We start from the raw sequence: 25,401 nt of genomic DNA, 5'->3' as shown, positions 1-25,401 counted from the left end.
TGAGGGCTACTGAAAGCAGATACCCAAATGTGATGACTGCAACAGTGAAACACAAAGAACATCAATGCGTATAGGATAGCCACAGGAGGATAACCTGAGCTATAACATCAGTGTAGGCACAGGATTTCCCATTTTAAGGGCTTCAACTTGACCTGCAACAGAGAAATGAGAAAGAAAATTCCCATAATAACTACCTAGCCAGTCATTAGCTTTGCTCCTGTTATACTCCAAGATAATTCCTCCTATCCCCCCTCCCCCATCTCCTATCCTGCCTCTACCATCTCACTCTTCAGCTCTATTCCTGAACTACATCATACCACAACTTCCCTCTGCTTCACTATCAGATCTTGGCTCATATGAACCACTACTCTCAAATGCTTTTGGCATCTCTAGGTATGCCTCACTGTATACATAATGTCCGTTACTTATGTTACATGGTACACAATGTACACTGTCAATTACCTAGCCAAGCTAAAATTCTTGTCTATCAATTGTACTATTATTATTTTTTTTTTTTTTTTTTTTTTTTTTACTGTTTTTGACCTATTTTCAAGTTCTGTTTTAACATTATTTGTAAATATGGTACGGTTTCTAGAGTGTTTCTCCTCAGTTCTCCACTGAAAACGGGCTCCTGGCCCAAACAGACTTTCACGGATAACAAATGTAATAATACATATACCAGGTCTGAGGTTCTACCTCATAACATTCTTACTCCAAAGTACATCTTACAAACAGTACAGGAGTAGCACTGTGGGATACATGGAGACAATCTTCCCACCTGCAAGACAGCATGCATGGCATTAATGAGAGTTTTTAAATCTGCCAATTTTCTGTCAACCACATTTTTTTTCTCACAATTGTTGGAGTCTTACCACAGGTCTTGCACTACTGATGGGCTGCAGGTACAACCCAAGATTGTCACCCTAGCCAAATCAAGTGGGGTTAAAATTTACAGCACAACACAAAGGCCTGCTGCAAAAGCTTTGGTAAGTGTCCTGACCAGCTCTTAATTCTACAGTCGGGAAAGGCTGAGATTTTCTAGTACAAGAATCACTATGGAAAACTGGAACTGTGAGCAATGCAGATAAAAGGATCCAAGCACCAATGTGTAGCAGAAAATAGATTTCTTATTCCACACCCCATGCAGTGGTTTAGGCTCTTTATCAGGTAGCAAATTTGTCATAGTGGTTAAGGTCTTCAAGTATAAAGTTTGATTCGGACTTCTGATTATTGGCTAGGTTAGTAATAGTACGCAGATTAGCAGCCTAGTATTTACCAATAAACCAACATCCTTAAGACATTTTAGGAGGGATTAGCATAATGATTAAGGTATTTACCTCACAGATACAGGGTACAAGGTTTAAATCTGTCCTCGATTGTCAAGGCTTTTAATAGTCTGCAGACTGATAGCCTAATATTTTGGCTAGGCTTAAAATGCCCCACAAGAGCAGCTAACATAGTACTTGCCTATGAACCTATAAAGAGATGAATGTGCTACTGTGTGGGATTTAGGCTTGGTCTTAGTGATGTCACAAAGCAAATGGAACCAAGAAGCAATGAGAAGCTCTCATTACACTCATTTGGGAGCTGGCAGAAAGTAACTACCTTTTGAGCAGAGCGAAAGCAGTATTTAGACACTTCCAGCTGAAAAAAATAGTACATCTGACCACAGGAAATACAGACAGGAGAGTAAAAATTTATCTCTCCAACCACACAGTTAAAAGCATTTCTGACAAGGAGACGGATGAGATTCAAACAGAAAACTTCATGGAGTCCAAAGTACCCCCATAACAGCCTGGAGGGAGATACAATGAGAAGTTTTGCCATTCACTAATCTCTGAAATAAAAGAATCCTGGATCCTCACAGTCTCATTCAAGGAGGAAAAGATCCTTTAATATGAGCTCCAGGATGGGTAAAGCTCACACTTGGCTGATGTAAAGTGGGTCAAGCATGTGACCGCCAAGAACATGGGACAATCAAGAATCTAGCTGAGTGAAACATTAAAATGCAGCATATACTGCACAGAAGTACCTTAAACCAAACAGCTAAAAAACAAATACAAATTAGCTACCTTGCTTCAAACAACTTATGAAAATCTGCAAGGCAGCAAGCCCTCATACCTCTATTAGCCTTGCTCTGAGGTAACTCCAATCATCGACAAAAATGCAAGAATGTCTTAAAGTTGAGGCAATCTAAGTAATTAAAGTATACAACTGAAGTCCACACATCACAATATGTAGTAAGAAAACAAAATACCAAATATGCTTGAGCAAATGAGTTACTAGTACCAGAGAAGAATCCCTTAGAGAGACTATCGTGCCTATCTGAATGTATGCATGCATCCTTGAGAATGGGGGGTGGGTGGGTGTGGAATCTGGGTGACTGCATCGATCCAGGTTATCTAAAGGATGAATGCCCCAGGCACCTTTGCACAGATCTGTCTATTCTGCTTGAGAAGAAATTACACCACCTCAGATTCTCCTCTCTATGGTTGCTATTGGAGCATACATCTTCACAGGCACCTCATCTGAAGGGTAAAAATTTGAACTCTTGCTTCTTCTGGTGGGCTTGGTGAGCTTCAGGGCTAGTTATGAGGCTCTCTTAGAAACAAGCATACTACTAGAAGACTGACTAATGCCTGCCCCCTATCATTTGCCTTTTTATGGTGTTCTGGCATGGACCAAGATCATAAAGACTCCAACCCTTGTTTTGGATATGGCACTATCAAACAGATATCTGAAAAGCTGGCACTAAAGGCAGTACCCTAGAATATACTCTTCTCCCATACTATAAATTTAACAAAGGTGATGGCCTTTTGGCTCAGCTGAGTGACTACTGTGATGACCAATAACTCTTATGCATCAAAAATAAGAACTTTGCCAATAAAGACAGTACCAATATATGAACTGGGAAAGTGGCAAAATGCTTTGGGAAGATGGGAAGGCGGCTAGGCACCCTGACTTTAGTGCATGACATCACAGCATGCAGCCTGCCCATGAGTCGAGCTGAACAGAAAAACATACCAGAGCTGGGAACTGCAGAGGTGGAACAGCCCTACTTGCTTAGGTCTCCCAAAAGAAAATGAACTACTAGACAGGGTTAGCTTTTGGCAACAAAAGTCCAAAAACCACTAAAAAGGAAACAAGTACTTTAACAAAGTACTGACCCAAAGTTCTGAGCACCACTAGTGTCAATAAAAAAATACACACAGAGTCAACTGTGTACACAAATCTCAAAACAGGGCATTACTTCTGTATACCTATGTATTTACAAGAATTCTGTTAAAATATATACTTGTACATCCTACAAATATGAATATATACAAACACACACACTACTCGCTATATATTTTTCTTTAGAGAGAAAATAGATATATGCACGCACACATGCACCACTTATACAATATGTACTGTTCATACAAACTTACTAAGAAAACGACTAACTGAAGTAACACTCCCAAGTCTATAAAGAAAACAGTTCACAACATATTTCTCCCCCAAACAGTACAGCCACAACATTCAAGGTTAAACAAGAAAATCATAGGTCACAGCACACTATTTTATATTCCAAAATGAAGCTGCAGATGTATAACAAAGCACATACATGTGCTTCAGTGTGATCATGTGAATATGGATCATTAAACACCTTTCCATTTCAGCTCATTTCACTGAATGAGTTCAAATCAATGCTGGATAAAAGTGGAAGGTAAGCCTCCTCCAAATCACTTCCCATTCGGTAGGCTTTCCTTACCTAACCTACTTTGAGAGCACACATCAGTTAAGTCTGCAACTTTGCAAACTCATTTGATGCAACATGCTTGAGTGGTTCATATGCTTAAAAGGAACTGGACAAAAATATACACCAAGAAACTGACAAGGTCCAAGAGTACATCCAAAGCATCAATACAACAGCTAACAGAATAATGGACAAGTAGTATCATGCAAGTTACTGTAAACAACAATGGTTAAAGGTAATCTGTGAAGGTCTCCTATGTATTTTTTAATTGTAAAAATCAGCTGAATCTTTTAGCCGCAACGCAACATGCACTAAAGAAGCACAAACTACACAGAACAGTAAAGAGAAATTTGAAACATGGTTTCAACCCAAACCAAATATTTACAAACAGTATGAACAATCTCTGTGAAAACATTTTTACAAGGATAGGAAGGGCAGAGTGGTAAAACCATGTGTTAAGAATTTATTTAAACTGGGTGTCAGTCTCCAAACCTTCCAAGCAGAGCTCCCTATTTCACTCCTTACAATATAAAAAAAGTCTACAAATAAAACTGCTAACAGAATTTCCTAGTTAAAGTTTAAACTCCTTACAGTCTAAACAAGAGAGCACACAAAGGTCAAACACCCTTAAACACTAAACCCACAGAAAAACAAACTAGATATAAACATGGCAAAACACACTAGTTCAGACCCTAAAACACAAATGCACCAATTGTCACCATCTCAGTCAGACATTTCAGGCATTGTTAATCATTTCACTTTTAAACAAATCCCAATTGCTGAAGCTTGATCCATTACTTTAAGCAGTGTACCACCCTCGTAAATCAACACAGATACCAATCAGTAAGGCATACACAGTATCAGAAATATTAACTCCAAAAGGTACATGGGGGGAGGGCCCAAATGGATCCACAACAGGGTTGCCATCAAATCATGAAGTCCTGCAAGTCAGAAGAGATGGTGAGAAGTGGGATATATTGGCAATGAAATCTACAAGGCATGCAGGGAAAAGCAGAAAAAAGAAGTTATGTATTTACCAGAACACTCCATCTATGTTGTCAGTCTTCATTTATCCATGACATATGGGGCCCTGTTCAGACTCGCGGAACTGACTCAACAGTTATAACTCACTTGAGCCAAAACCTCGAGTCAAGTCTCTACCTAGAATGCCCCTCTGTAGATTACCTCAGATCAAGTTTGCAGCTATAAAGGAAGACAGTAAGAATAGTCCTATAACAACTAACTGAAGAGGCTATGTCCAAGGTCATATATGAAACAAGGACTAGAGGTCGTTCCTCCAAGGAGTCTGAAGGAAAGGGGAAGGAGGGCAGGGTGTCAAGGATAATGAAGATCGAAAACAAAGATGTAACATTATGGTAAGTACATAACTTGATGTTGTCAATTTTCATTTATCCTTGATGTATGGGACAGAGTCCCCAGCTACCTGAGCACCACAGAGCCAATAGACGCTCCAACCCTGGAGAACAAATCCAATTTGTAATAAGTGATAAAGGTATGTGGAGTATATCCCAGGTTGCTGCTGCACACATTTCTTTCAAGGAAGCCTGAATAAAAAAACAGCAAACTTGGCTACTGCCCTTGTAGAATGGGCTCTCACTGGGGCTGGTAGAGGTTTTTCTTATTGCAGATGAAACTTCTACATTCCCTTAACCACTTAAGGTGTCCTCTGAAACTAGTTTACCCACGGACAGACCTGAGGACACAAATAATTGGTCTGACTACAAAAATTCCTTAGCTCTGCTGACAGCAAAACGCAATTACCTGTGAACATCTATTAAGTGTAAACAATATTCCCCTTGTTAGAAAAATAGATTACGGTTTCCAAAACTACTTTTGGAAAAAAGGATGGGTTGGTTCTTAGTGACACCCTGTCCTTAAGAAAAATCAAACATGGTGGTTTTGAAGATAACGCACGACACACAAATTCTAGCAGATGTAACGACTACCAACAAAATGGTCTTCTATGAAAGGAACTTCAAGTCACAAGTTGTTGCTGGCTTAAAAGGGGAATGGATAAATGACTGTAGAACTATACTAAGATCCCAGGGAATGAGGGGGTCCCTATAAGGTGGTTTTAACCTCAAGGTTCCTTTCATTAAAAGCTTTACACAACCTATGCCAAATTAACAAATGCTGTTCAAAGCATTCATGGAAGTTGGAAATAGCTACTGAACTTGAAGTTCCCTGTTCGAAAAGCATAGCTAAGAATTCTAAAACCTTTAAAACCGGTGCTGAAAAGGGATCAAATACCATCATCACGTGCCCAAATAGAAAATCTTTTCCACTATGATAAAGCCTCCTAGTGGAAGGCTTATGGGAAGCAAACATTTTTCGAACTGGACAGGACAGATTATTTTGCCTGGCAATCAATGGAGGAACCAAGCTGTAAGCTAGAGGTTTTTCAGATTGGGGTGAACTAGTCCCTGTGAATGGGAAAAGAGGTTTGGGTCTGGGTCCAGAGTCCATGGACGGTAGGCGAGGCCACAAAATGGGGAACCAAATTTACAGAGGCCAGAATGCAGCAATGAGAATTACCATGCTTTTCAATCTGATGGCTTTCTTCAAGAAGTGAGGTATTAGTGAAAGGGCGGGGGAGGCATAGAGTGGTCCCGAGGGCCAATCGTGAAGGAAAGCATGAGGGTGTTGCTCAGGGGTGATGCAAACAGGTCACAGCAAGGCTGGCCCCAGCAATGGAAAATCTCCTTTGACACTCTGGGACCGACACACCTGAGGCAGGAGGATGCATCTGCTCAGCTTGTTGGCTGACCCGTTCAAGCTCCCTGGGATGTGCGTTGCCATCAGAAAGCGAAAGCGGTTGGAAGAGATCTCAACTGCCATACTCTAAGAGCTTCTAGACACAGGGTGTAACACTTGTTTCCATCCTGTTTACTGATGTACCAGACTACTGAAACTGTCTGAATGAACAGCAATTGTTCCCAGAGGGAGGGCAGTTTAAAAGGCTTGCAATGCTAAGAGCACTGCCCTCAGTTCCAGAACACCGACATGTAGATCAGCCTCCATCGGGGACCAAGTGCCTTGGACTGTTCTACCCAGACAATACTCACCCCACCCCATCTGGGAGGCATCCACAATCACTATGGACTTCGGTTGGGGTGAAACAAAGGGTCAATCTAAGAGAATTTCCTGTGATTCCATCCACCAGGATAAGTCCTTCTTGCAGTGGTTGGTGATTCAGATGACATGTGTCAAGGGGTGAGTGAAGATGGACTATTGGGAGGCTAAAAGCCACTGCAGAAGTCTCGTGAAATCTTGCTATTGGAACCAGCATGATGCCTGCTGCCATGGATCCTAGAGCTTGCAGAACTAATTGAGCAGGTACATTGTCTGAGAGAATAATGGTTACCTAGGACCTTATTTTCTGCAATCTGTGAAGAGGAAAGGAAGCTATGCAAGAGGTTGTAGTCAGGCAGGCTCCTGTAAACTCCAACTGTTGAGTTGGACATAGTTGGGATTTCATATAATTCACTGTGATACCTACATGAGCACAAGTATGTAGAATAAAATCTAGTCTGTTGTAGTACATGCCTGGTGGGAGCAGCGACGAGCCAGTTGTCGAAATATGGAAACACTCGGAACCCATGCAGTCTCACAATCGAACTGCTGTTGTCATACACATGAACACTCGGGGGGGGGGGGGGGGGCGCTATGGTAAGACCAAAGTGCAGAGCTCTGAACAGATAGTGACTGGATCCCAGCCAGAAGCGGAGGAACCTTCTGCAGTGCTTGTCCATTTTTATGTTGTCATACGTGTCCTGGTGGTCTATAGAGCACATTCAATCATCTTTCCTTAAGGGGAAAACAGACTTAACAGTGACCATGGAATTTTGTCTGAACAAACTTGTTCAAAAGGCTGATATCCAAAATTGGTCTCTAGTCCCCTGTCTTTTTTTGGCACCAAAAAGAACCTAGAGTAGAATGTGGATCCTATCTGGTCTGGTGGGACTTCTTGGATGACTTTTTTTCTAGTAGTCTTTGAATTTCCAGAGCTGCCTGATCTCTCAGACTGGGTGGAACATCAGGGATTCCTCCTATCTTGGAGAATGAATGGACTGTAGTATCCTCTTACAATGATCCTTCACAACCAAGTATCTGTAGTAATTTGTCATCAGGTTAGTGAGTAAAAGGCTAGTCTTCTCCCGACTGCCTCCAGATGTAAGCAATCAGGCCTTCCTTCAGGACCGTTGGTAGGGTTTCCCTGAAGAGTAGTCTCTGGAGCCCTGATTTTGTGGCCCATTTCTGCCGTGTGGTCAGAGTCTTCCATTGGAGCACCTCCCGCTGCCCTGAGGGGAGCTAGTACCACATGTGTCCTGGAAAGGCCCTTGGGTATTCTTGAACCACATTTTTCTGCTCCTCTGGTACCTGGAGTAGGAGAGTTGGGGAGAACTGTATATCCACTGCAGACAGGATCTTTCCATCCTTTTCACGCCCGGCCAAGGTATCTCTGACTATGGGGCCAAAAAGAAACTAAACATCAAATGGAGCACTGACAAATGACTTAAACCGCTCTGCAAATTCATACAAACATATCCAGGCATGCCTCCTTATGGCTACACTGGAACCCGCTGCCCTAGTCGTCCCTTCAGCTGCATGCATAATGAGCTTCATGGATGAGTTAGAAATGGATTCCAGGATAGCAAGCTGAGAAACTACTTTATAGTCTTCCTCCTCAGACAGCTACTGCAAGGGTATCCAACAGCTCCTTGATCAGACCCTTATGGAGTCTGACGTTTGCCATAAAGATAAACGACTATAAGGCAAAGGTCGAAGAAACGTACACCAAATTCCCAAACCTGACCATTGCCCTGGACTCTCGGTTAGGGGGATGAACATTGGAACTCTTGTGCTAATTCCTTCTTTGTGGCTGCCGCAACCACCATGGCACCTATAACTAAACCCTTGGCCCAATACTGATGGCCCTCTGGAGCTGAAAGGGTTTGGCTGGTCTCCTGGGGATTGACTCTACAGAAAAACAGGCCTTCCATGGCTGCTATGCGACCAACTTAATGAGATAGTCAGGTGGGGTCACCCAACGGGTATATGGGCAAGCACCAAAAGCTTGCAGGTACACAGACTCCTGTGAGGATGGGTCTTTGGGCTTCCAGCCACCTCTCTGCTTTAATATTTCAAGAGCGTCTCCAAAGGAGACATCTTCTGGGGGCGACTGGGGAAAACCCTCAGTCATCGAATTCAGTGTCCTGGGGAATCTAGGGGTTTCCTCTTGCACATCCTCTTCCCAGGCACCCCTCAGTGTGAAATTCTATGGAGGACTTGGAAGAGGTAAGGCCCCATGCAGGGGTATCCTGCAGCTTCGGTTGGAAGAAGCTCTGGACAAGAGGAAGTCCCAGGAAAATGTTCCAATTGGGAAGGAACTAGCTGAAAACTTGCAGAGGCCAGGGCCCTCTCCATGACCTGCATTTTTCTTCCACAATCACAACACTGTTTAAAACTAGTCATCCCTACTTTTATCTGACATGTTGACTAGTAAAAAATATCACCTTGCAGAAACAAACCCTCACAGCTACACATGCAAGGAGAAAAGGCTACCAACAATGGTAGGCCAGAACTACCAAAAGGTAGGGCGTAAAGGGATAGAGCAACAGATGCAAGGTAAGAAGGTAGACAAACTTGCTCACAAAACAGAGATAGAAATATCAGACTACAACGGTTTCTTAAAAACTATGAACAATGGTAAGAAACACCACTGAAGTGTAAAGGGAAAGAGATAGTAAAAGTAAACAGAAGGTGAAAAAGTTAACTGGGTAGGCAGAAAAAACTGTAAGGAAGACTTCTATAAAGATTTAACCAAGTACACTAAGCTCGAGAACGTTTGGCTGGTGTGTCTTATGTAGAAGAGCAGCAGCAGAGATTAGAGGTAATCTAGACAGGGGCATTCTGGGTAGGGACTTAGTTCAATAGTTTTTGGTTCTTGTAAGCTGTTATAATGGCCGAGCTGGTTTAGAGTCCTATACGTCAAGAATAAATGAAGATTGCATCAGATGAAGAGCTTCTTCTTTTCCCAACTGAAGACAGAATCATTACTACAGGGCTGCAAGGGAATGATTAATCTTGGGCCTAAAAGAATGCAGCAGAGGCCCAACACATTCTTTCTACAGCTTAACCTTGTATAAAAATACTTACTTTGTATTCCTTTTCTTGAAGTACATTGGACATACTTCAGCCCAGAAACTATCTCATTTTGTACCTGTATGGACGACAAAAATGAAGTTTTACTGGTATCCAAAGCTCCTAATGAACAGCATGTTGTCAAACACAGCTTTATTAGCATCATTAAACTATTATCCTTAAATTAGTGACATGAGTATGCACATTAACAGAAATAAATCAACCCTAGGAACATTTTCCTTTTTATTTTTCATGTAGAATACACAAGGCGAACAAGCCAGAGTAGCTGGTCCCAGCTAGCCTTACTGCTGTAGCAGAGTTTAAGGACAAAGCTACTTCACAGCAACATTAAGCTGCAAGGGTCCATAATCTCAAGAGTCTTCCCAAATGACTTGACTGACATGAAGGTCAAGGTCCCAGGATATGTGAAAACAAGCTCAATGGACATTTTCAGCTCACTTATGGATTTGTATCACCTGAATCCCACTGTGTGACTTATTACAAATCTTGAATCTGAGAGCCTGTTTTGTCAATTGCATTTAAAACCTACAAACTGAATGACTTATTTTACATTTGTTGACTGGATATGTCTATTTTCAGCGGAGGCCCAGGGAGAAAAGTTCCAAGATAATACACATTGAACATTTAGTAAATGCTAGTTTCAAGCAGATTAGTCATAAGCAATACCAACATTTAGCACATAAAGTCCTAACTTATTATAAAACACTTTACAAAACATTTTCAAAATTATATATACATAACATTACATTCAGGTTTAAGACACACTGAGCATCAGTTATGCAATTGACCCTTCATGAAATGGCGTGGTAGAAAAAAGTTAGCAGTTGAAGGTAAGGCACCTAAGTGAAAGACCTTCTACATTGCCCACCTGATCATGAAGGGATTCACATCCAGATCTAGTGAGGTCATTGTTCCCCTGTACTCTTCACTTATCAGACCAATGATCGAGTACAATGCCCCATTCGGGATGTATCTCACCCGACATCTGCAGCAATTGGAGAGACCCCAAAAGTTCCTCACCAAAAGGATAAAGGGACTCCAAAATCTGTCATATGCTGCCAGATTGAAGAAACTCCAGCTCTATTCAGTCGCATACCGTCTGCTCAGAGGTGACATGTGCCTGACATACAAGGCCATGTCCAACCCGGAATTAATGGACATGCTCCACCTCAAAAATCCAAATCCACCAAAACCACTAGAGCAAGCGACTTAAACCTTAGCACGGATATAAATAGAATGTGCTGGAGGGATAGATTTATCACTCAGAGACTCCCTATGCTGTGGAATAAAATCCCGGTCCATGTGAGGCAGAGCACCTCGCTGACTCTGTTCAAGAGAAATCTAGACCTGTGGATGGGAGATCGTAGGTTTACCCCGGGAATCATCTCTGGGTCACTGCTGGACAGAGGCACAACAAACTAATGGGCACAGTATTTTTTCATATAAGGGGTGGCGTAAGCCACAATAATTTGGGCTAGGCTTATAAATGCCTTAGGGCAGATAGCCTAGTATAAACCTATGAACCTATGATGGAGAGTCACTAGTCAGGGTTAGTGCAAGGACATAACCAATGAGTTTTGAAGTATTTCTTGAGATTGTTTCTGAATTGAGTTAGTGAGGATTCTAGGGTCAAGTCAGCTGGGAGTCTGTTCCATGTTTTTCCAGAGTTGGCAGAGTCCCCAGCCGAGTAGTTAGATTTGCATGTTTGGACTAGGAGTCTAATGGATGATCGCAGTGGCCGGGTGCTGGTGTAGGGGCTGATAAATTTTTTTAGTGCAGGTGTATTTTCTGGTTGGTAAAGGACTTTGTGCCACTATTAGCTGGTTGAACTGCAGTAGGCTAGGCAGTTCAAGACATCCTAGGTGATTTAGGTGGTGACAGTGGTGTGTCCGGTAGGCTGTGCCAGTAGCAAATCTGGCAATGTGGTTATATAGCAGGATGATAGTTTATTAAGATCTGTTTTAAGTTGGAGAATAGAGGTGAGGCATACAGAACAGTTGATAGTAGATTGCAGTTCTAGCATGTGGGGTAAGGGAAGGTTTGATTCTGTAAAGAGCCATGTTTTTTATTAATGGTTTTGATAGTTTGACTGATGTGCACAAACTTCAGGTTATCAACTATGACACCCCAGTAGTTTAGTTTGGGCTTCTGGGGAGATAATAGTGCCACTGTTGGTTGTTATCTTGAAGGAAGGTAGGGGGGTCCTGCGTGTGGGGGAGAAGAGGAGCAGCTTAGTTTTGTTGGGGTTTAGGATTAGATGTTGACTGGAGAGCCATTTTTGCACTGTACTGAAGGTATTTTGGGTTAATGTGAATAAAGTAGCTGGTGAGGTGTCAGAACAAATCAAGGTGGAGTCATCCGCATATTGAATGCGAGTAGCATCTGGGATGACTGAATGAAGGTCATTGATAAAGATGGAGAAAAGGTGTCCTAGTATCGAGCCCAGGGGGACTCCTAATATGATGGATAGGCAAGATGACAGCTTGTCCTGCCATAGGACTGCCTGTTGCCTGCCCTGCAGGCAGGATTGAAACCACTGGAGTGGCATGGTTGTTTAAAGAGAAGGACTTCAAAGTATTTATAAGCATTTTGTGGTCAACCACGTCAAAAGCCTTGGATAGATCTCGAAATAGTGCTGAGGATAGTTTATTATTATGGTTAATGACGTTAAAGAGAGGAGGGAAGAAGTAGTGCTGTGGTGTGGCTTAAAGCCATACTGAAAGTTGGACAACAGCTTTTTCTGTGTGAGGTAGTGCATGAGCTGTATTGTATACACACTTTATAATTTTAGCTAGAGGTGACAGAATAGCTATGGGTCTAAAGTTTGACAGTTCAGTGGAACTGCCTTCTTTATGGAGATGTATGACATGGGAGATATTCCATATAGTGGGTACAGTAGCTTCAGATATAGCTCTGTTGATCAAGATTGAGATGGGGTATGATATGGTGTCAGATGGGGTATGATATGGTGTCAGCAGCCTTTTGCAGATAGTCTGCTGGGTGGAGGTCGGCAGCCAAGGTGGTGGGTCTTAGTTTCTTAAGTAGGACATGAATAGTTTGAGTAGGAACAGGTTGGAAGGTAAAGTATGTTTGAGTACTGGGTGTGGCTGCATTAGAATTAGAGCAATTGGGGGAGAGTTGGCTGGCTAGAAACTGGATAGTCTTTGTGAAGAAGCTGAAGTTACTAGCAATGTCTACTGGGGATTTTTGTTGGGAAGCCGAGGGAGTGGAGTGGTGGTTTGGCCTGGGTGGAGTAGTTTGTTTACTCCTGAACAGAACTTTTGAGGTTTTTGGTGTTTTTGCAGTAGATGGTAGTAGTGGTTCTTTTTGTCTAAGGTTATGGGTTTTTTGGTGTTATTCCTTAGCTGTCTGAATCTTAGTTGATCGAGTGGGGCTTTTGTTTTTTGGAATCCGGTTTCCTGGGTTGTTTAGAAGGGTTAAAGGCCCAAGGAGAAGAAGGCACCAAACCCCCCTGAGGAGGCGTCAAGGCCATCAAGGCAGAAAAAGTACAGTTTTGTACCTACCATAAATGTAGATGTTCGAAGATCCACATTGCTGCAGTCCTTACACTTGGGTAGTCCGCTGTCCTCGGTCGGCCCGAATATCAAAGTAGAAGGCTGACGTCGGTCAAGGCGCATTTGACTGACATCAGGACGTCAGAGTACAAATGCGCATGACCGACGTCATATCCTCAGTCTTTTCTTGCCCCAGATGTCAGAAGACCCTAAAAATAAAGGTCAAAACCAAAAGACAGCAAACAACCAACCAACCACCCTTGCACTAACTATGTACAATATATACAATATACACATTATGTACAACCCAACCCACACAACCACCTCTAACTGTAGAGGGGAAGGAGGGAGGGTAAATTGGACTGCAGCAATGTGGATCTTCGAACATCTACATTTATGGTAGGTACAAAACTGTACTATGTTCTTCATCTCACATTGCTGCAGTCCTTACACTTGGGTAGAATCCCAAAGCAGAGGTAAGGGAGGATGGCTAACTACAAGGAAGCAGGAGCTGCCAAAATGCCCTGCAAAACAGCAGTGGCAAAACCAGCCCTGGATTTAGAGTAAAGTGGCAGGTGATAATGCCTAGAGAAAGTATGCACTGAACTCCAAGTAGCTGCCTCCAAAATATCCTTGGTTGCCACACCCTCAAAAAAGCTGTTGAAGTGGCAGTAGCCCTAGTGGAATGAGGCCTAATCCCAGCTGGAACTTCCTTGCCATGATGGGAGTAACAGAAAGCAATGCAAAACCCAATCCACTTAGAAATAGTTTGTTTTGACACAGGCTTGCCCTGAGAACTCAAAGCAAAAGAAACAAACAACTGCTGAGACTGCCTGAACCCTTTAGTTCTGTCCAAATAATAATGCAACTGCCTGTGTACATCTAAAGTGTGCAAAATCTTTTCCCCTTTATTTTGGGGATTTGCATAAAAAGTAGGCAAATGAATAGTTTGGTTTAAAGCCACACTAGAAACCACCTTAGGCATAAAGGAAGGATTAGTACGTAATGATACCCTATCCTTATGGAAAATCAAGAAAGGCTCAACTGCCATAAGGGCCTGCAATTCAGAAACCCTTCTTGCAGAGGTAATTGCCAACAAAAAGCAGTCTTCCATGATAAATATTTCAACTCAGAAGTAGCTGCAGGCTCAAAAGGTTGTAGAGTGAGTTTCTCCAACACAAAATTGAGATCCCAAGCAGGAGTAGGAGCTCTTCGTGGGGGTCTTATATTCTTTGCCCCTCTAAGAAATTGCTTGAACAAAGGATGAGAAAACAATGGTGGGTCACAATCATAGTGAGCGAAATTGCTGCAGCATGAACCTTAATAGAAGAGAAAGACAAACCTTTGTCCAGTAACTCAGTAAGATATTGAAGAGCCACACTCAAATTAGGCTCAGAAACATCAAAATCTTTCGCTGCACTCCAAAATAAAAATCTCTTCCATTTATCTGTACACTTTCCTTGTACTAGGCCTTCTAGCTTCCAAAATCACATTCAAAACTTGTTGTGGAAGTTGAGACCCTCTATGGTTCAAAACAGAATATGCCAGGCTGTTAGGTGAAGAGAGTGAAGTTTGACATTCAGCAAATGGCTGTCCTCCTGTGACAACAGGTGTGGAATCGAAGGCAAAGGCCATGGAGGCTTCCGTACCAGACTTCTCAGTAATGGGTACCAATGCTGTCGAGGCCAATCTGGAGCTATTAAAATCATCCTTGGCTTGTCCTGTCTGACCTTTAGAAGTACCTTTGGGAGGAGAGGCAGAGGAGGAAAGGCATACACATGAAGATTGCTCCAATTGAAAGAAAGAGCATCCACTTTCCAAGCTGTGGGATGAAACCTTTTTGTGCAAAACTTTGGCAGCTGATGGTTTAGTGGAGAAGCGAACAGATCTATGTCTGGAGTTCCCCATGACACTGTCATTTTCTGAAATATATGAGGATCCAATTTCCACTCGTGGGGATCCATAATTGCCTGCTCAACACATCTGCTAAGGAGTTCTGTGCTCCTGGCAGAAACCTTGCCTGAAGATTGAGCTGTAAACTGAGAGCAGTCTCCCACAAAATCATTGCTTGCCTGCATAGAGGATAAGAATGCGTTCCCCCTTGCTTGTTGATGTACCACATGACAGTTGTGTTGTCTGTTAGAATCAACACCTGCCCTGGAAGAAGTAAATCCTTGAAAGCTATTAATGCAAACTGGACTGCTAACATCTCCTTCAGGTTGATATGTAGATGTTGTAGTCTGGCAGGCCACTTGTCTTGTATCCACTTTCCATTTAGATGAGCTCCCCAAGCTTTGTCTGAGGCATCTGTCGTCAAAATCTGACTCGCCTCTGGCCGGGTCACAGAGTCTCTTGTTTAGGTGACATTCCTGAGCCCACCACAAAAATTCCTTTTGAATGCAAGGTATTATTTGAATGACAGTGTCTAGATCCTGGCAGTGCTGTGTCCATACATTTTTGAGATACCATTGCAGCTTCCTCATATGCAGTTTGGCATTGGGAAGCACCAGAATACAAGATGCCATGAACCCTAAGGCTTGAAGGACTGTCCTTCCAGTCAGCCCGGACTGATGAGATAGCTGATGGAAGTAAAGGGATAGACTCTTTTGTTTGTCCGGGGTTAAAAAGGCCATCTGGGATGCTGTATTCAGTCTCACACCCAGAAAGCACATGTCCTGAGAGGGTACTAGACTGGACTTTATTTCGTTCACAGAATACCCCAGGCATCTTAGCACTATCACATATTCCAAATGATGAAGAAGCTCTTCCCTTCCTTGAGCCAGAATCAGGCAGTCGTCCAAATAAGGATAGATCTGTATTCCTTTTAGCCTGAAGAAAGCTATCACTGGAGCCAGAACTTTCGTGAACACTCTGGGCGCAGTAGATAAGCCAAAGGGCAATGCAGAGAACTGATAGTGAGAAGTCCCAGCACAAAAACGTAGATACTTCCTGCAACTTAGTCTGATAGGAACATGAAGGTAAGCCTCCTTGAGATCCAAAGTTACCATCCAATGATCTTTGCCCAGCAGAGGTAAAAGCTGCTGTAACGTCAACATTTTGAACTTGGGAATGTCCAGATAAGTGTTGAGGGTAGATAAATCCAAAATTGGTCTCCACGTGTTCCCCTTCTTTGGTACTAGGAACAGGCGAGAATAAAATCCTAGGCCCACTTCTGGCATAGGGACCGGCTGTATGGCCCCTATTTGGAGTAACAGAGAAACTTGCTTGTGAGCCTCTATTCTTTGTTGAGGAGGAATGTCTGGCATGCCTTTGAAAGGAGGCAAGGTATGGAAATAAAACCTGTAACCGTGGTGTATGATATCCAATAACCATCTGTCTTGGGTAATTAAACTCCAATTTTCTTTGAAAAGTGCCAACCTTCCTCCCAAAGGTGCTGCCAGACGAGAAGGCTCTGGCAGCTGAAAAGGTAGGTCATTGGGTCTGTTTACGAAAGGACTGACCCCTGCCCTCACCAAGACTGTGCAGGAGAACTCCCTGTTCTAGGCCTGAAAGAGCCCTGAGCTCTGCCCCTACCACGTCTAGATCTACCCCTAGACTGGGAATCATAAGAAGGATACATCCACCCCTTAGTAGGCCAATTTCTACTAAACTTTGGAGGCTGGACCTGCAAAAAATCTTTAACAGTCTGCATAGACTTAGCCTTGTCTTCCATTTTCTTTAAAACTGCCTCAACAGGAGGACCAAACAACACGTCAGATTGTAAAGGAGCATCTAAAATCCTTGTTTTAACATGTTCAGACAAATTTTGATCCCTTAGCCAGGCGTGCCTGCGAAGAACTGACCCAGTGGCAGCCACCCTAGGCGAGGCCTGTACAGCATCAAAACCACATTGCAAAGAATGCTTACCCACCTGTTCAGAAACATGTACTAAATCTTGCAACTCTTTACAATCAATACCTACTGCCAGAGCATCAACCTTAGACTTCAATTGTGAAAGGAGATAGTTTTGGTATTTCAACATGTGAAACTGGCAATTCAAAGCCCTCATAGCAAGAGTGGAAGAAGTATAAACTTTCTTTCCCCATCTATCCAAGGCCCTAGCCTCTTTGTCTGCAGGAACCGGATTCTTTACAACAGAAGCCTTAACACCTTTAGGCCCCTGGCTAACAGTTTCTGGGTCCGCCCTAGGACTCTTAAAAGATACTTATGAGCTTCAGGCACCCTGTAATACCTATCTGGCTTAACAGGAGCAGGAGGCAAAGAATCAGGATTAAGAGAAGCCTTGAAAAACATCTTCCACTACATCCAAAACAGGAGGTATAGCCAAAGGCCTATGCTGGGGTAAAACAAAAGTTCCCTAAGCCTTTTCCTGGAATCAGAGAAGTCCTGACCTTCCCACTTAAAATGCTCCCTCATGGAATGAAGAGTTTCTGAAAAAGAAAAATCCTCAGGAGGAGAAGCAGGAGTAGAATCATCCACATCAGAATCAGAATAAGGAGAGTACTCCTGCAAGTCTTCAGCCGAAGACTCTGAAACATCTGAAGCCTGCTCAAAACCCCCCAGCTCAGGCTCCATCCTAGGTCTCTTATCAGGAGGGGGCATAGAACCCCTAATCAAAGTAATCAAATCTTCTGCCATTTTAAGCATATGCTTCTTGGGCACAGTTCCTGAAGAGCTAGGGGTAACACCAACTGAAGCTAAACCTGGCCTGCCCCTGGGAGAAGCCTTTGAAACAGAAGGAGAGGGCCTAGCCACCCCCCTCAGCCTGACTTGCCTCCTGAGAGGCCACATCTTGCAATAATAAAGTCTCACCCTGGGAACACAAAGAAACCTCCGGTGGAGCCACCGGCTCCACCGACACCTCTAAAGAACCAGCGTCCGGTACAGACGGTTCTTCTAGCCTAGGCTTAACTGCTTTGTCCTTGCGCTTCTTTGAAGAAGCGGGCGTCGGAGCATCCGACGGCATTTTATAATTGCACCGCTTCCCAAAGACTAACCTTGCACAATCCAACCTTCTCTTTATAGTGCGTTTATTAAATCTAGCACAAGAGCGACAGCCAACAACGTCGTGCTCAGGCCCTAAGCAAGGAATACACAAAGTATGATAATCTCTATGTGGTATCTGTTTCCCACAAGAAATGCAATTATTGACTTTCTCTGACATGCGGCAAATCACTGAGGCAACAAATAACTAAAATATTCCCCAACCGGGTACTTAGCCAACTTTGAACTCGGTCTGAAACTTCGAAATCGAAAAATCTCAGAACGCCAACCGGCACTTGCAATGCTGCTTCTGCATCGGACCATGCGGCAAAAAAGACTGAGGATATGACGTCGGTCATGCGCATTTGTACCCTGACGTCCTGATGTCAGTCAAATGCGCCTTGACCGACGTCAGCCTTATACTTTGATATTTGGGCCGACCGAGGACAGCGGACTACCCAAGTGTAAGGACTGCAGCAATGTGAGATGAAGAACATCAAGCCCCAAATAAACTCTTGCCATTCCCTCTCAGGATCCTTAGGATGGACCAAAACATGCTTAGCCTTTTGTCTTTTCTTGGAAGGGATGTCAGCCCTAATACACCAGAGGTTCCAACCCTTGGCTATATGCAGTAAGAGTACCCAGAACCTCATTCCTAACCAAATCTGAAGAATTCCTCCAAGAACATCAGACAATCAACTGCAGTTCCCCCCTCAATGTGTGCAGCAAATGCTTGCAAAGCCTCAGACGACATGCAAAAAGATGGATCCATGCTGCCCTCTGCAGGGAACATATATGTGCAACATATGGAGCAAACAAGACCATAACACTTTGGTACAGTAGCTGAACATTCGGCTGCCCTTGGCTGGAGAGCCCTACAGTAAATATTGAAACAATAAGACATTCACTGTTAGTTGCATTTTTAAAAGTGCCACATACCACAGGTGTAAAATCTGACATATGGAACCTGCCACATCAGTTGGCTAGCAACTTTTATAAAGCAAGGAAGTGACAGGAAAAAAGAAGTTATGTACTTACCATAGCGTTCCATGTGAGTTGTTCATAGGTAGGTACTAGGCTATTGGCCCTAGGGCCTATATAAGCCTAGCCAAAGGTACCCTGGCTTTCGCTACCCAAGAAAATTATTTTCCTGTGCCACTGTTGAGCAGAGCCACAGAAGTGATCCCTGGGGTGAATTTCCCATCTCCCATCCAATCAAGATTTTTCTTTAGCGTTAATGAGGAGCTTTGTTTGACATAGATAGGTAGTTTGTTCCAGAGTATGGGAAGTCTCTGGCACAGGAATCTATCCCTCCAGCATGTTCTGTTTATTGTGGTGACGAAGTTTAGGTCCCTAGAGCGTGTAGCTCGTAGGGATTGGGATTTCTTTATGTGGAGCATGTTTAAAAGCTCTGGGTTAGACATAGCTTTGTGTATTAGGCAGAGATCGCCTCTGAGTAGGCGATATGCAACAGAGTAAAACTGCAGTTTTTTTGAGACTGTCTGCATAGGGCATCTCTGAGGCTGGTAATCCTCTGTGAGGTATTTCTGTGGCCTTTCCAGTTGTTGTAGATGTCTTGTGCGGTACACACCAAAAGGGACATTGTACTCTATAATGGGTCTAATGAGTGACAAGTAGAGGGGAACAATGACCTCTTTTTCCTGGATGAGAAACCTTTTGTGATGAGGTGTGCCACGTAGAAGGATTTCCTGACTACTGTGGCGATGTGATTATCAAAGGAGAGACTACTGTCCACCTGTGTCCCAAGGTCTCATCACACTTTCGGTGTTAAGTAGACTACCACCTATGTGGTAGTTCATGGGTACTGAGTTTTTACCAAAAGGGATGACAATGCACTTTTTGTCAGTGAGCTTGAGGCCATGGCATTTACACCAGGCATCTGTCTCAGCGAGGCCCTTTTGCAGGATGTCCACATCTTTTGGAGTTTTGATTATGGCTCCTAGTTTGCAGTCGTCTGCGAACTTAGTTAGCCAAAGACCTTCTGTGTTGGCCTGTACTTCAGAGACGTAGATACCAAACAGGAGAGGACCCAGGACTGAACCCTGTGGTACTCCACTTGTCACTGGTCTGAAATTGGATTTGGAGTCTGCTACTTTCACAGTGTGGGTTCTGTCAGTGAGCCAGTTTGCAACCCATCTTGTGACATAGGGATTTATACCTAGTTTAGTGAGTTTATCTATAATTCCAGAGTGGGGGATGGTGTCGAAAGCCTTGGTGAGATCTAGATAGGCTGTGTGAACCACCTTACCCTCATCTATGCCTTTGGTGACTGCTTCAAAGAAGTCTATCAGGTTTAGGAGACATGATCTGCCTTTTACAACCCGAACTGGGTGGGGTCCTGAGTTTGGAGATTACCAATGTCATTGTTTATAAGTTCCATGATGATACGTTCCATAGCCTTGCAGACCAGGCTCGTTAGGCTAATGGGGCGGTAGTTTCCAGGGTCTGTGGTGGCTCCCCCTTTGTGGAGTGGGATAACTGTCGCTGTGCGCCATTCAGTGGGCACATAGCCTGAGGTGAGGCTATGATTGAACATGGTACTTGGGTGGGGAGCCAGTTTGTTCTGTAGTTCATGTAGAACACAGCCTGGGATGTTGTCAGGTCCCATGGATGCTGTGTTCTTGGCTTTGGATAGTGTGTTTTTTTACCTGTGCAGCCATGATTACAGGAACTTTGCATTCTTCCGGTATAGAAATGGGCCCTTTAGGGGATGACAGGGGGTAAAGTTAGCACTGAACCCATCTGCCAGGATGTTGGCAATATCAGTTGGTTCTGTATATTTAGTGCCATTGTGCTGTAACTCAGAGCAGATCTGAGTGTTGCCATTGAGATTCTTGACATAGCTATAGAATGCTTTGTGGTTGTCTTTACAGTCAGTGGCAATTTTGTTTTCATAACTAGCTTTGGAGAATTTTATGAGGGATCTCAGCTTCTTACTGAGGCTGACCAGGGAGTTTCTCCAATCATGGGATTTTACTCTTTTTTGGAACAGTTTCTTTCTTCTGTTGTAGAGTTTATGGCAGGGGACGACAAGATTGGCTTCCTTTTTTTGGAGGATAGCATCTTGGTTCTGTTAGGGATTGCACGACCCATGCACTTGTGTAGGATTCAGCAGTCACACCTCTATTGTCCGTCAGCATGGGTGTCGTGAGGTTTACCACTTCTGTCTTAAGAAGCATGAAGTTGGCTTTGGAGAAATTGTTTACTGCGGTTTCCCTAATGGGCGGTGGGGGAGGGATGTGGATGTCTAGGGTGATTAGCTTGTGGTCGGATCTGACCAACGAGGAATTGACCTCTGGTGTGGAGCACCAGTTGCCCATGTTGGTAATAACCAGGTCTAGGATATTGCTGCCCTGGTGGGGGTATGGATAAGTTGATCCATAGCATTAGAATTTATGAATTCCAGAAAACGTTGAGCACAAGAGTTGGTACAGGAGTAGTTTTCCCAGTTAATGGTAGGGTAGTTGAAATCGCCCATTATTAGGGTGTTAGGTTGTACCCTAATATTTTCCAGTGTATTAAGAAATGAGGAGTGGGAATCTGGGGCATGGTGGGGGATCTGTAGCAAGCTACAATTTGGATTGCGGTCTTGCCCAGAGTTAGTTGCACTTGAATAATCTCATACGCATTATGCTGAGCAACTAGCCTGGAGGTGTAGATATCCTTAATGAATATGGACACGCCTCTGCTTTTAGTATTTCGATCCAGGTTAGATGGCTGAAAGGTGTGGTATGTATTATAGCCTGGTAATGCAGGGGTACTCTCTGGAGCCTTGAACCAGGTCTCTGTCACTGCACAGATGTCAATGTTCTCCATTTTAAGGAGTGCCTCGAGAGAGTGCATTTTGAGGTTTAGACTTCTAGCATGGAGTAGCAATACCCTCAGATTCTTCTTGCCTGTACCTGTTAGGGTGGTGAATTTGTCATTTGAACCTTGCCTAAAAAAGACACTATAGGGGTGGCTAGAGCCTTAGCCATCATCTGGAATCCCAGGGGCGAAAGGTGCAGGCCATCTCTGACAAAGCATCGTGGCTTGTCTATCATGTCGTCCCAGGCAGACAGATACTGGATCCCCTCAGAACAACACCAGAAGCTTGGCCAATTGTTGAAGTCAATCATTTTGTCCTTGTACTGTGGTATTCTGGGTGATGGCAGGATGCTACTCAGGGCTAGGGTCATACCTGCCTGGGCTACAAGATCAGACAGCTCCTCCATGTCCCTTTTCATGTAGTCCAAGGAGGTACGTCTCAGGTCATTCACACCAACATGGACAATGACAGTCATATTTGTACTTGTTGTGGAGTGACCTGAGTGCATGCATTATGTGGTGGATCCTGGTACCCGACAGGCAGCTGACAGTAACTTTCTCCTTGTTTAGCCTGGTGAGTGGAACATCAGTGTGTCTGACTATAGAGTCACCTATGACTAGAGTGTTTGGTACGTTGTTATGCCTTTATTGTTACTGATGGGTTCGGAGCTGATCCTCTGCTCAGAGTCAGCCAACTACAAAAGCTTGAGGTCTAAAGCCTGCTCGAGGCCAGATTCCTACCCCTTGATGCACTACGAACCTCCCTCAGATCTTGTTGGCTGCTAGTTAAAGGCTAAAGCAGTCATTATGCCACTCAATCAGGAAAAGTTCCAATTCAAACTTCTCGGACCACTAGTAAACTGGAAGGGGGTTGGTGGGTAGGATGCAAGAATAAAGGCAAGATGAACAATTCACATGGAACGTTATGGTAAGTACATAACTTCTTTATGTGAAGTTATTCTAGCTCACCGTTTATTCTTACTGATGGGTAGCATCCCAAGCACCATCTTTCTCAGGTGGATCAAGGGAGAATGTTCCTCAGAACTACAGAAACAAAGGAGGTCTGGTCCCTGGAGGCCTTATCCACTTTATAATGCTTGATGAATGTATGAGGTCTAGACCATGTGGCAGCCGCACAGAGTCTAAAGGAATTTTGGCCAAAAAGGCTGAAGTGACTACAGATCTGGTGGAATGAGCCTTTATCCTTTGTGGTAAAGAATTATTCGTAGAAGTGTACATGAAAGCAATACAGTCTGATAACCATCTGGACAAGGTGACTTTAGACACTGGGTCCCCTTTCTTTGCTTCTGAGAAGGAAACAAACTGTTCATTTTTCCTGAATGGTTTGGTTCTGTCCAAATAAAATCATAGTTGTCTATGCATATCAAGTTTGTGAAGCATGTATTCCAATTTGTTTGCATGATTGGGTAAAAAAAACAGGTAATTCAATAGTTTGAGATTAGCTTCTGAACAAACTTTGGGTAAAAAGGAAGGATTTGTTCTCAAAGAAACTGTCGTCATGAAAAATTAAATAGGGGAGGTTGATGGTCAAGGCTTGTAACTCGGAAATCCTCAGAGCAGAGGTTATTGCCACTAGAAATAAAGTTTTCCAAGAGAGGTATTTAAGGTCACACGATGAAGCTGGTTCAAAAGGGGATACAATAATGCGGGAAAGAACAAGGTTCAAATTCCAGGGCATGGACAGTGTTTTGATGGGTGCTCTTAGAAAGTGCCTTTTAAAAAGGCTTTAAATACTCGATGAGACATTTGAAGAGTCTAAACCCAAATGAAAATTGGAAATTGCTGCCAACTGTACCCCAATTGTAGGTGCAGCAGCACCTTCATTGAAAAGTTTAGCAAGGAAATTTAGGATGGCAGAAGCAGGAGCCAAATAAGGCTTTATTTCAATTTGAGGCGCCCAAACAGCAAATCTCCTCCACTTGCTATGGTACATTTTTCGTGTGGACAGATTATGACAGGCTGTCAAAATGGGTAACTTTTGTTGAAAGATTAGGAAATCTGGCTATGTTTGGAATTGGAGCAGCCAAGCTGCCAGTTTGAGGGACTGTAGAGAGGGGTGAAGAGTTCCCGAGGCGCGAGTCAGATGATCTGGCACTGGGTCCAGGATACAAGGCTCTTCCAGTAGATGAGGCTGGAGGAAAGGAAACCAAATCTGCCGTGGCCAGAATGGGGCTATTAAGATCAAAGTTCTGCCCAGAGACTTTGCTTTCTGTAACACTTTGGGTGTCAGGGGTATTGGAGGAAAAGTATGGAGAAGACCAAGGGGCCAATCGTGCACAAGTGCATCCCTTGGGGTTTCCCCTAGAGGAGGAATTAGGGCCAAATAGTTGCTGCATTTGGTGTTGGCTGGGGTTGCAAAGAGATCGCAGCAAGGCTGGCCCCATCTGCAAAGATCCTTTCTGTCTCTTGATGCTTCAGAGACCACTCGTGCGGCAAGAGTATTACTCTACTCTGTCTGCTATCACGTTGGACTTCCCTGGGATATGTGTTGCTGTCAGTAAGCGCTGGGTAGAAGTCGCCCATTCCCAAACTCTTACGGCCTCTCTGCAAAGGGGATAAGACTTGGTCCCCCCGTTTATGTACCAGACTACCGACATTGCCCAATTGTATAGCAATTGTTCCTAGAGGAAGAGAGTCTTGAAAGAACTGCAATGCTAGGAGAACCGCTCTCATCTCCAGAACATTGATATACAGATGAGCCTCATGTTGATTCCACATACCTTGGGCTGTTCTTCCCTGGTAATGCCCACCCACCCTACCAGGGAAGCATCCGTGGTCACTGTGGCTACTGGGGGTGGGGGGTGAGGTGGGTAATACAAATGGTCGACCTTTATCCACCACCGAAAATCTTTCTTGCAAGAGTCCGTTATTAATATCTGATGAGTCATTGGTAGTTCTTGATAAGACCACTGGGTGAACAGAAGCCACTGAAGTATTTGCATGTGTATCCTGCCCACAGGAAGAGCGATTATGGCTGAAGCCATGGTGCCTAGCAATTTGAGGATCTTTGACACGAACTCTCGTGAATAGAAGAATGTCCAATATCTGATTTCTTAGGTTTTGAAGTCTTTCTGGAGGTAGAGATAATGTTAGAGTGACCGTGTTTAGTTTTTCTCCTATAAAAACAATCTGCTGCAATGGCAATAAGTCAGATTTTTCTGAGTTTATCGT

General features: G+C 43.6%; 1 protein-coding gene across 1 annotated transcript in view; it reads right to left on the bottom strand.

Annotated features, from left to right (window-relative positions):
• ARHGDIA (Rho GDP dissociation inhibitor alpha) overlaps positions 1 to 25,401 on the bottom strand; it is a 556,749-nt gene that overhangs the window by 20,516 nt on the left and 510,832 nt on the right. The window contains exon 5 of the mRNA XM_044068209.1: positions 9,917 to 9,980. Coding sequence (XP_043924144.1) covers positions 9,917 to 9,980 — 64 coding nt within the window. The remainder of the gene's footprint in view (positions 1 to 9,916; positions 9,981 to 25,401) is intronic.

The sequence above is a fragment of the Protopterus annectens genome, chromosome 4.part0 (genome assembly GCF_019279795.1).
Source record: "Protopterus annectens isolate FY-2018-M chromosome 4.part0, PAN1.0, whole genome shotgun sequence".
NCBI lineage: Eukaryota > Metazoa > Chordata > Ceratodontiformes > Protopteridae > Protopterus > Protopterus annectens.
This window is presented reverse-complemented; position numbering and strand designations above follow the sequence as displayed.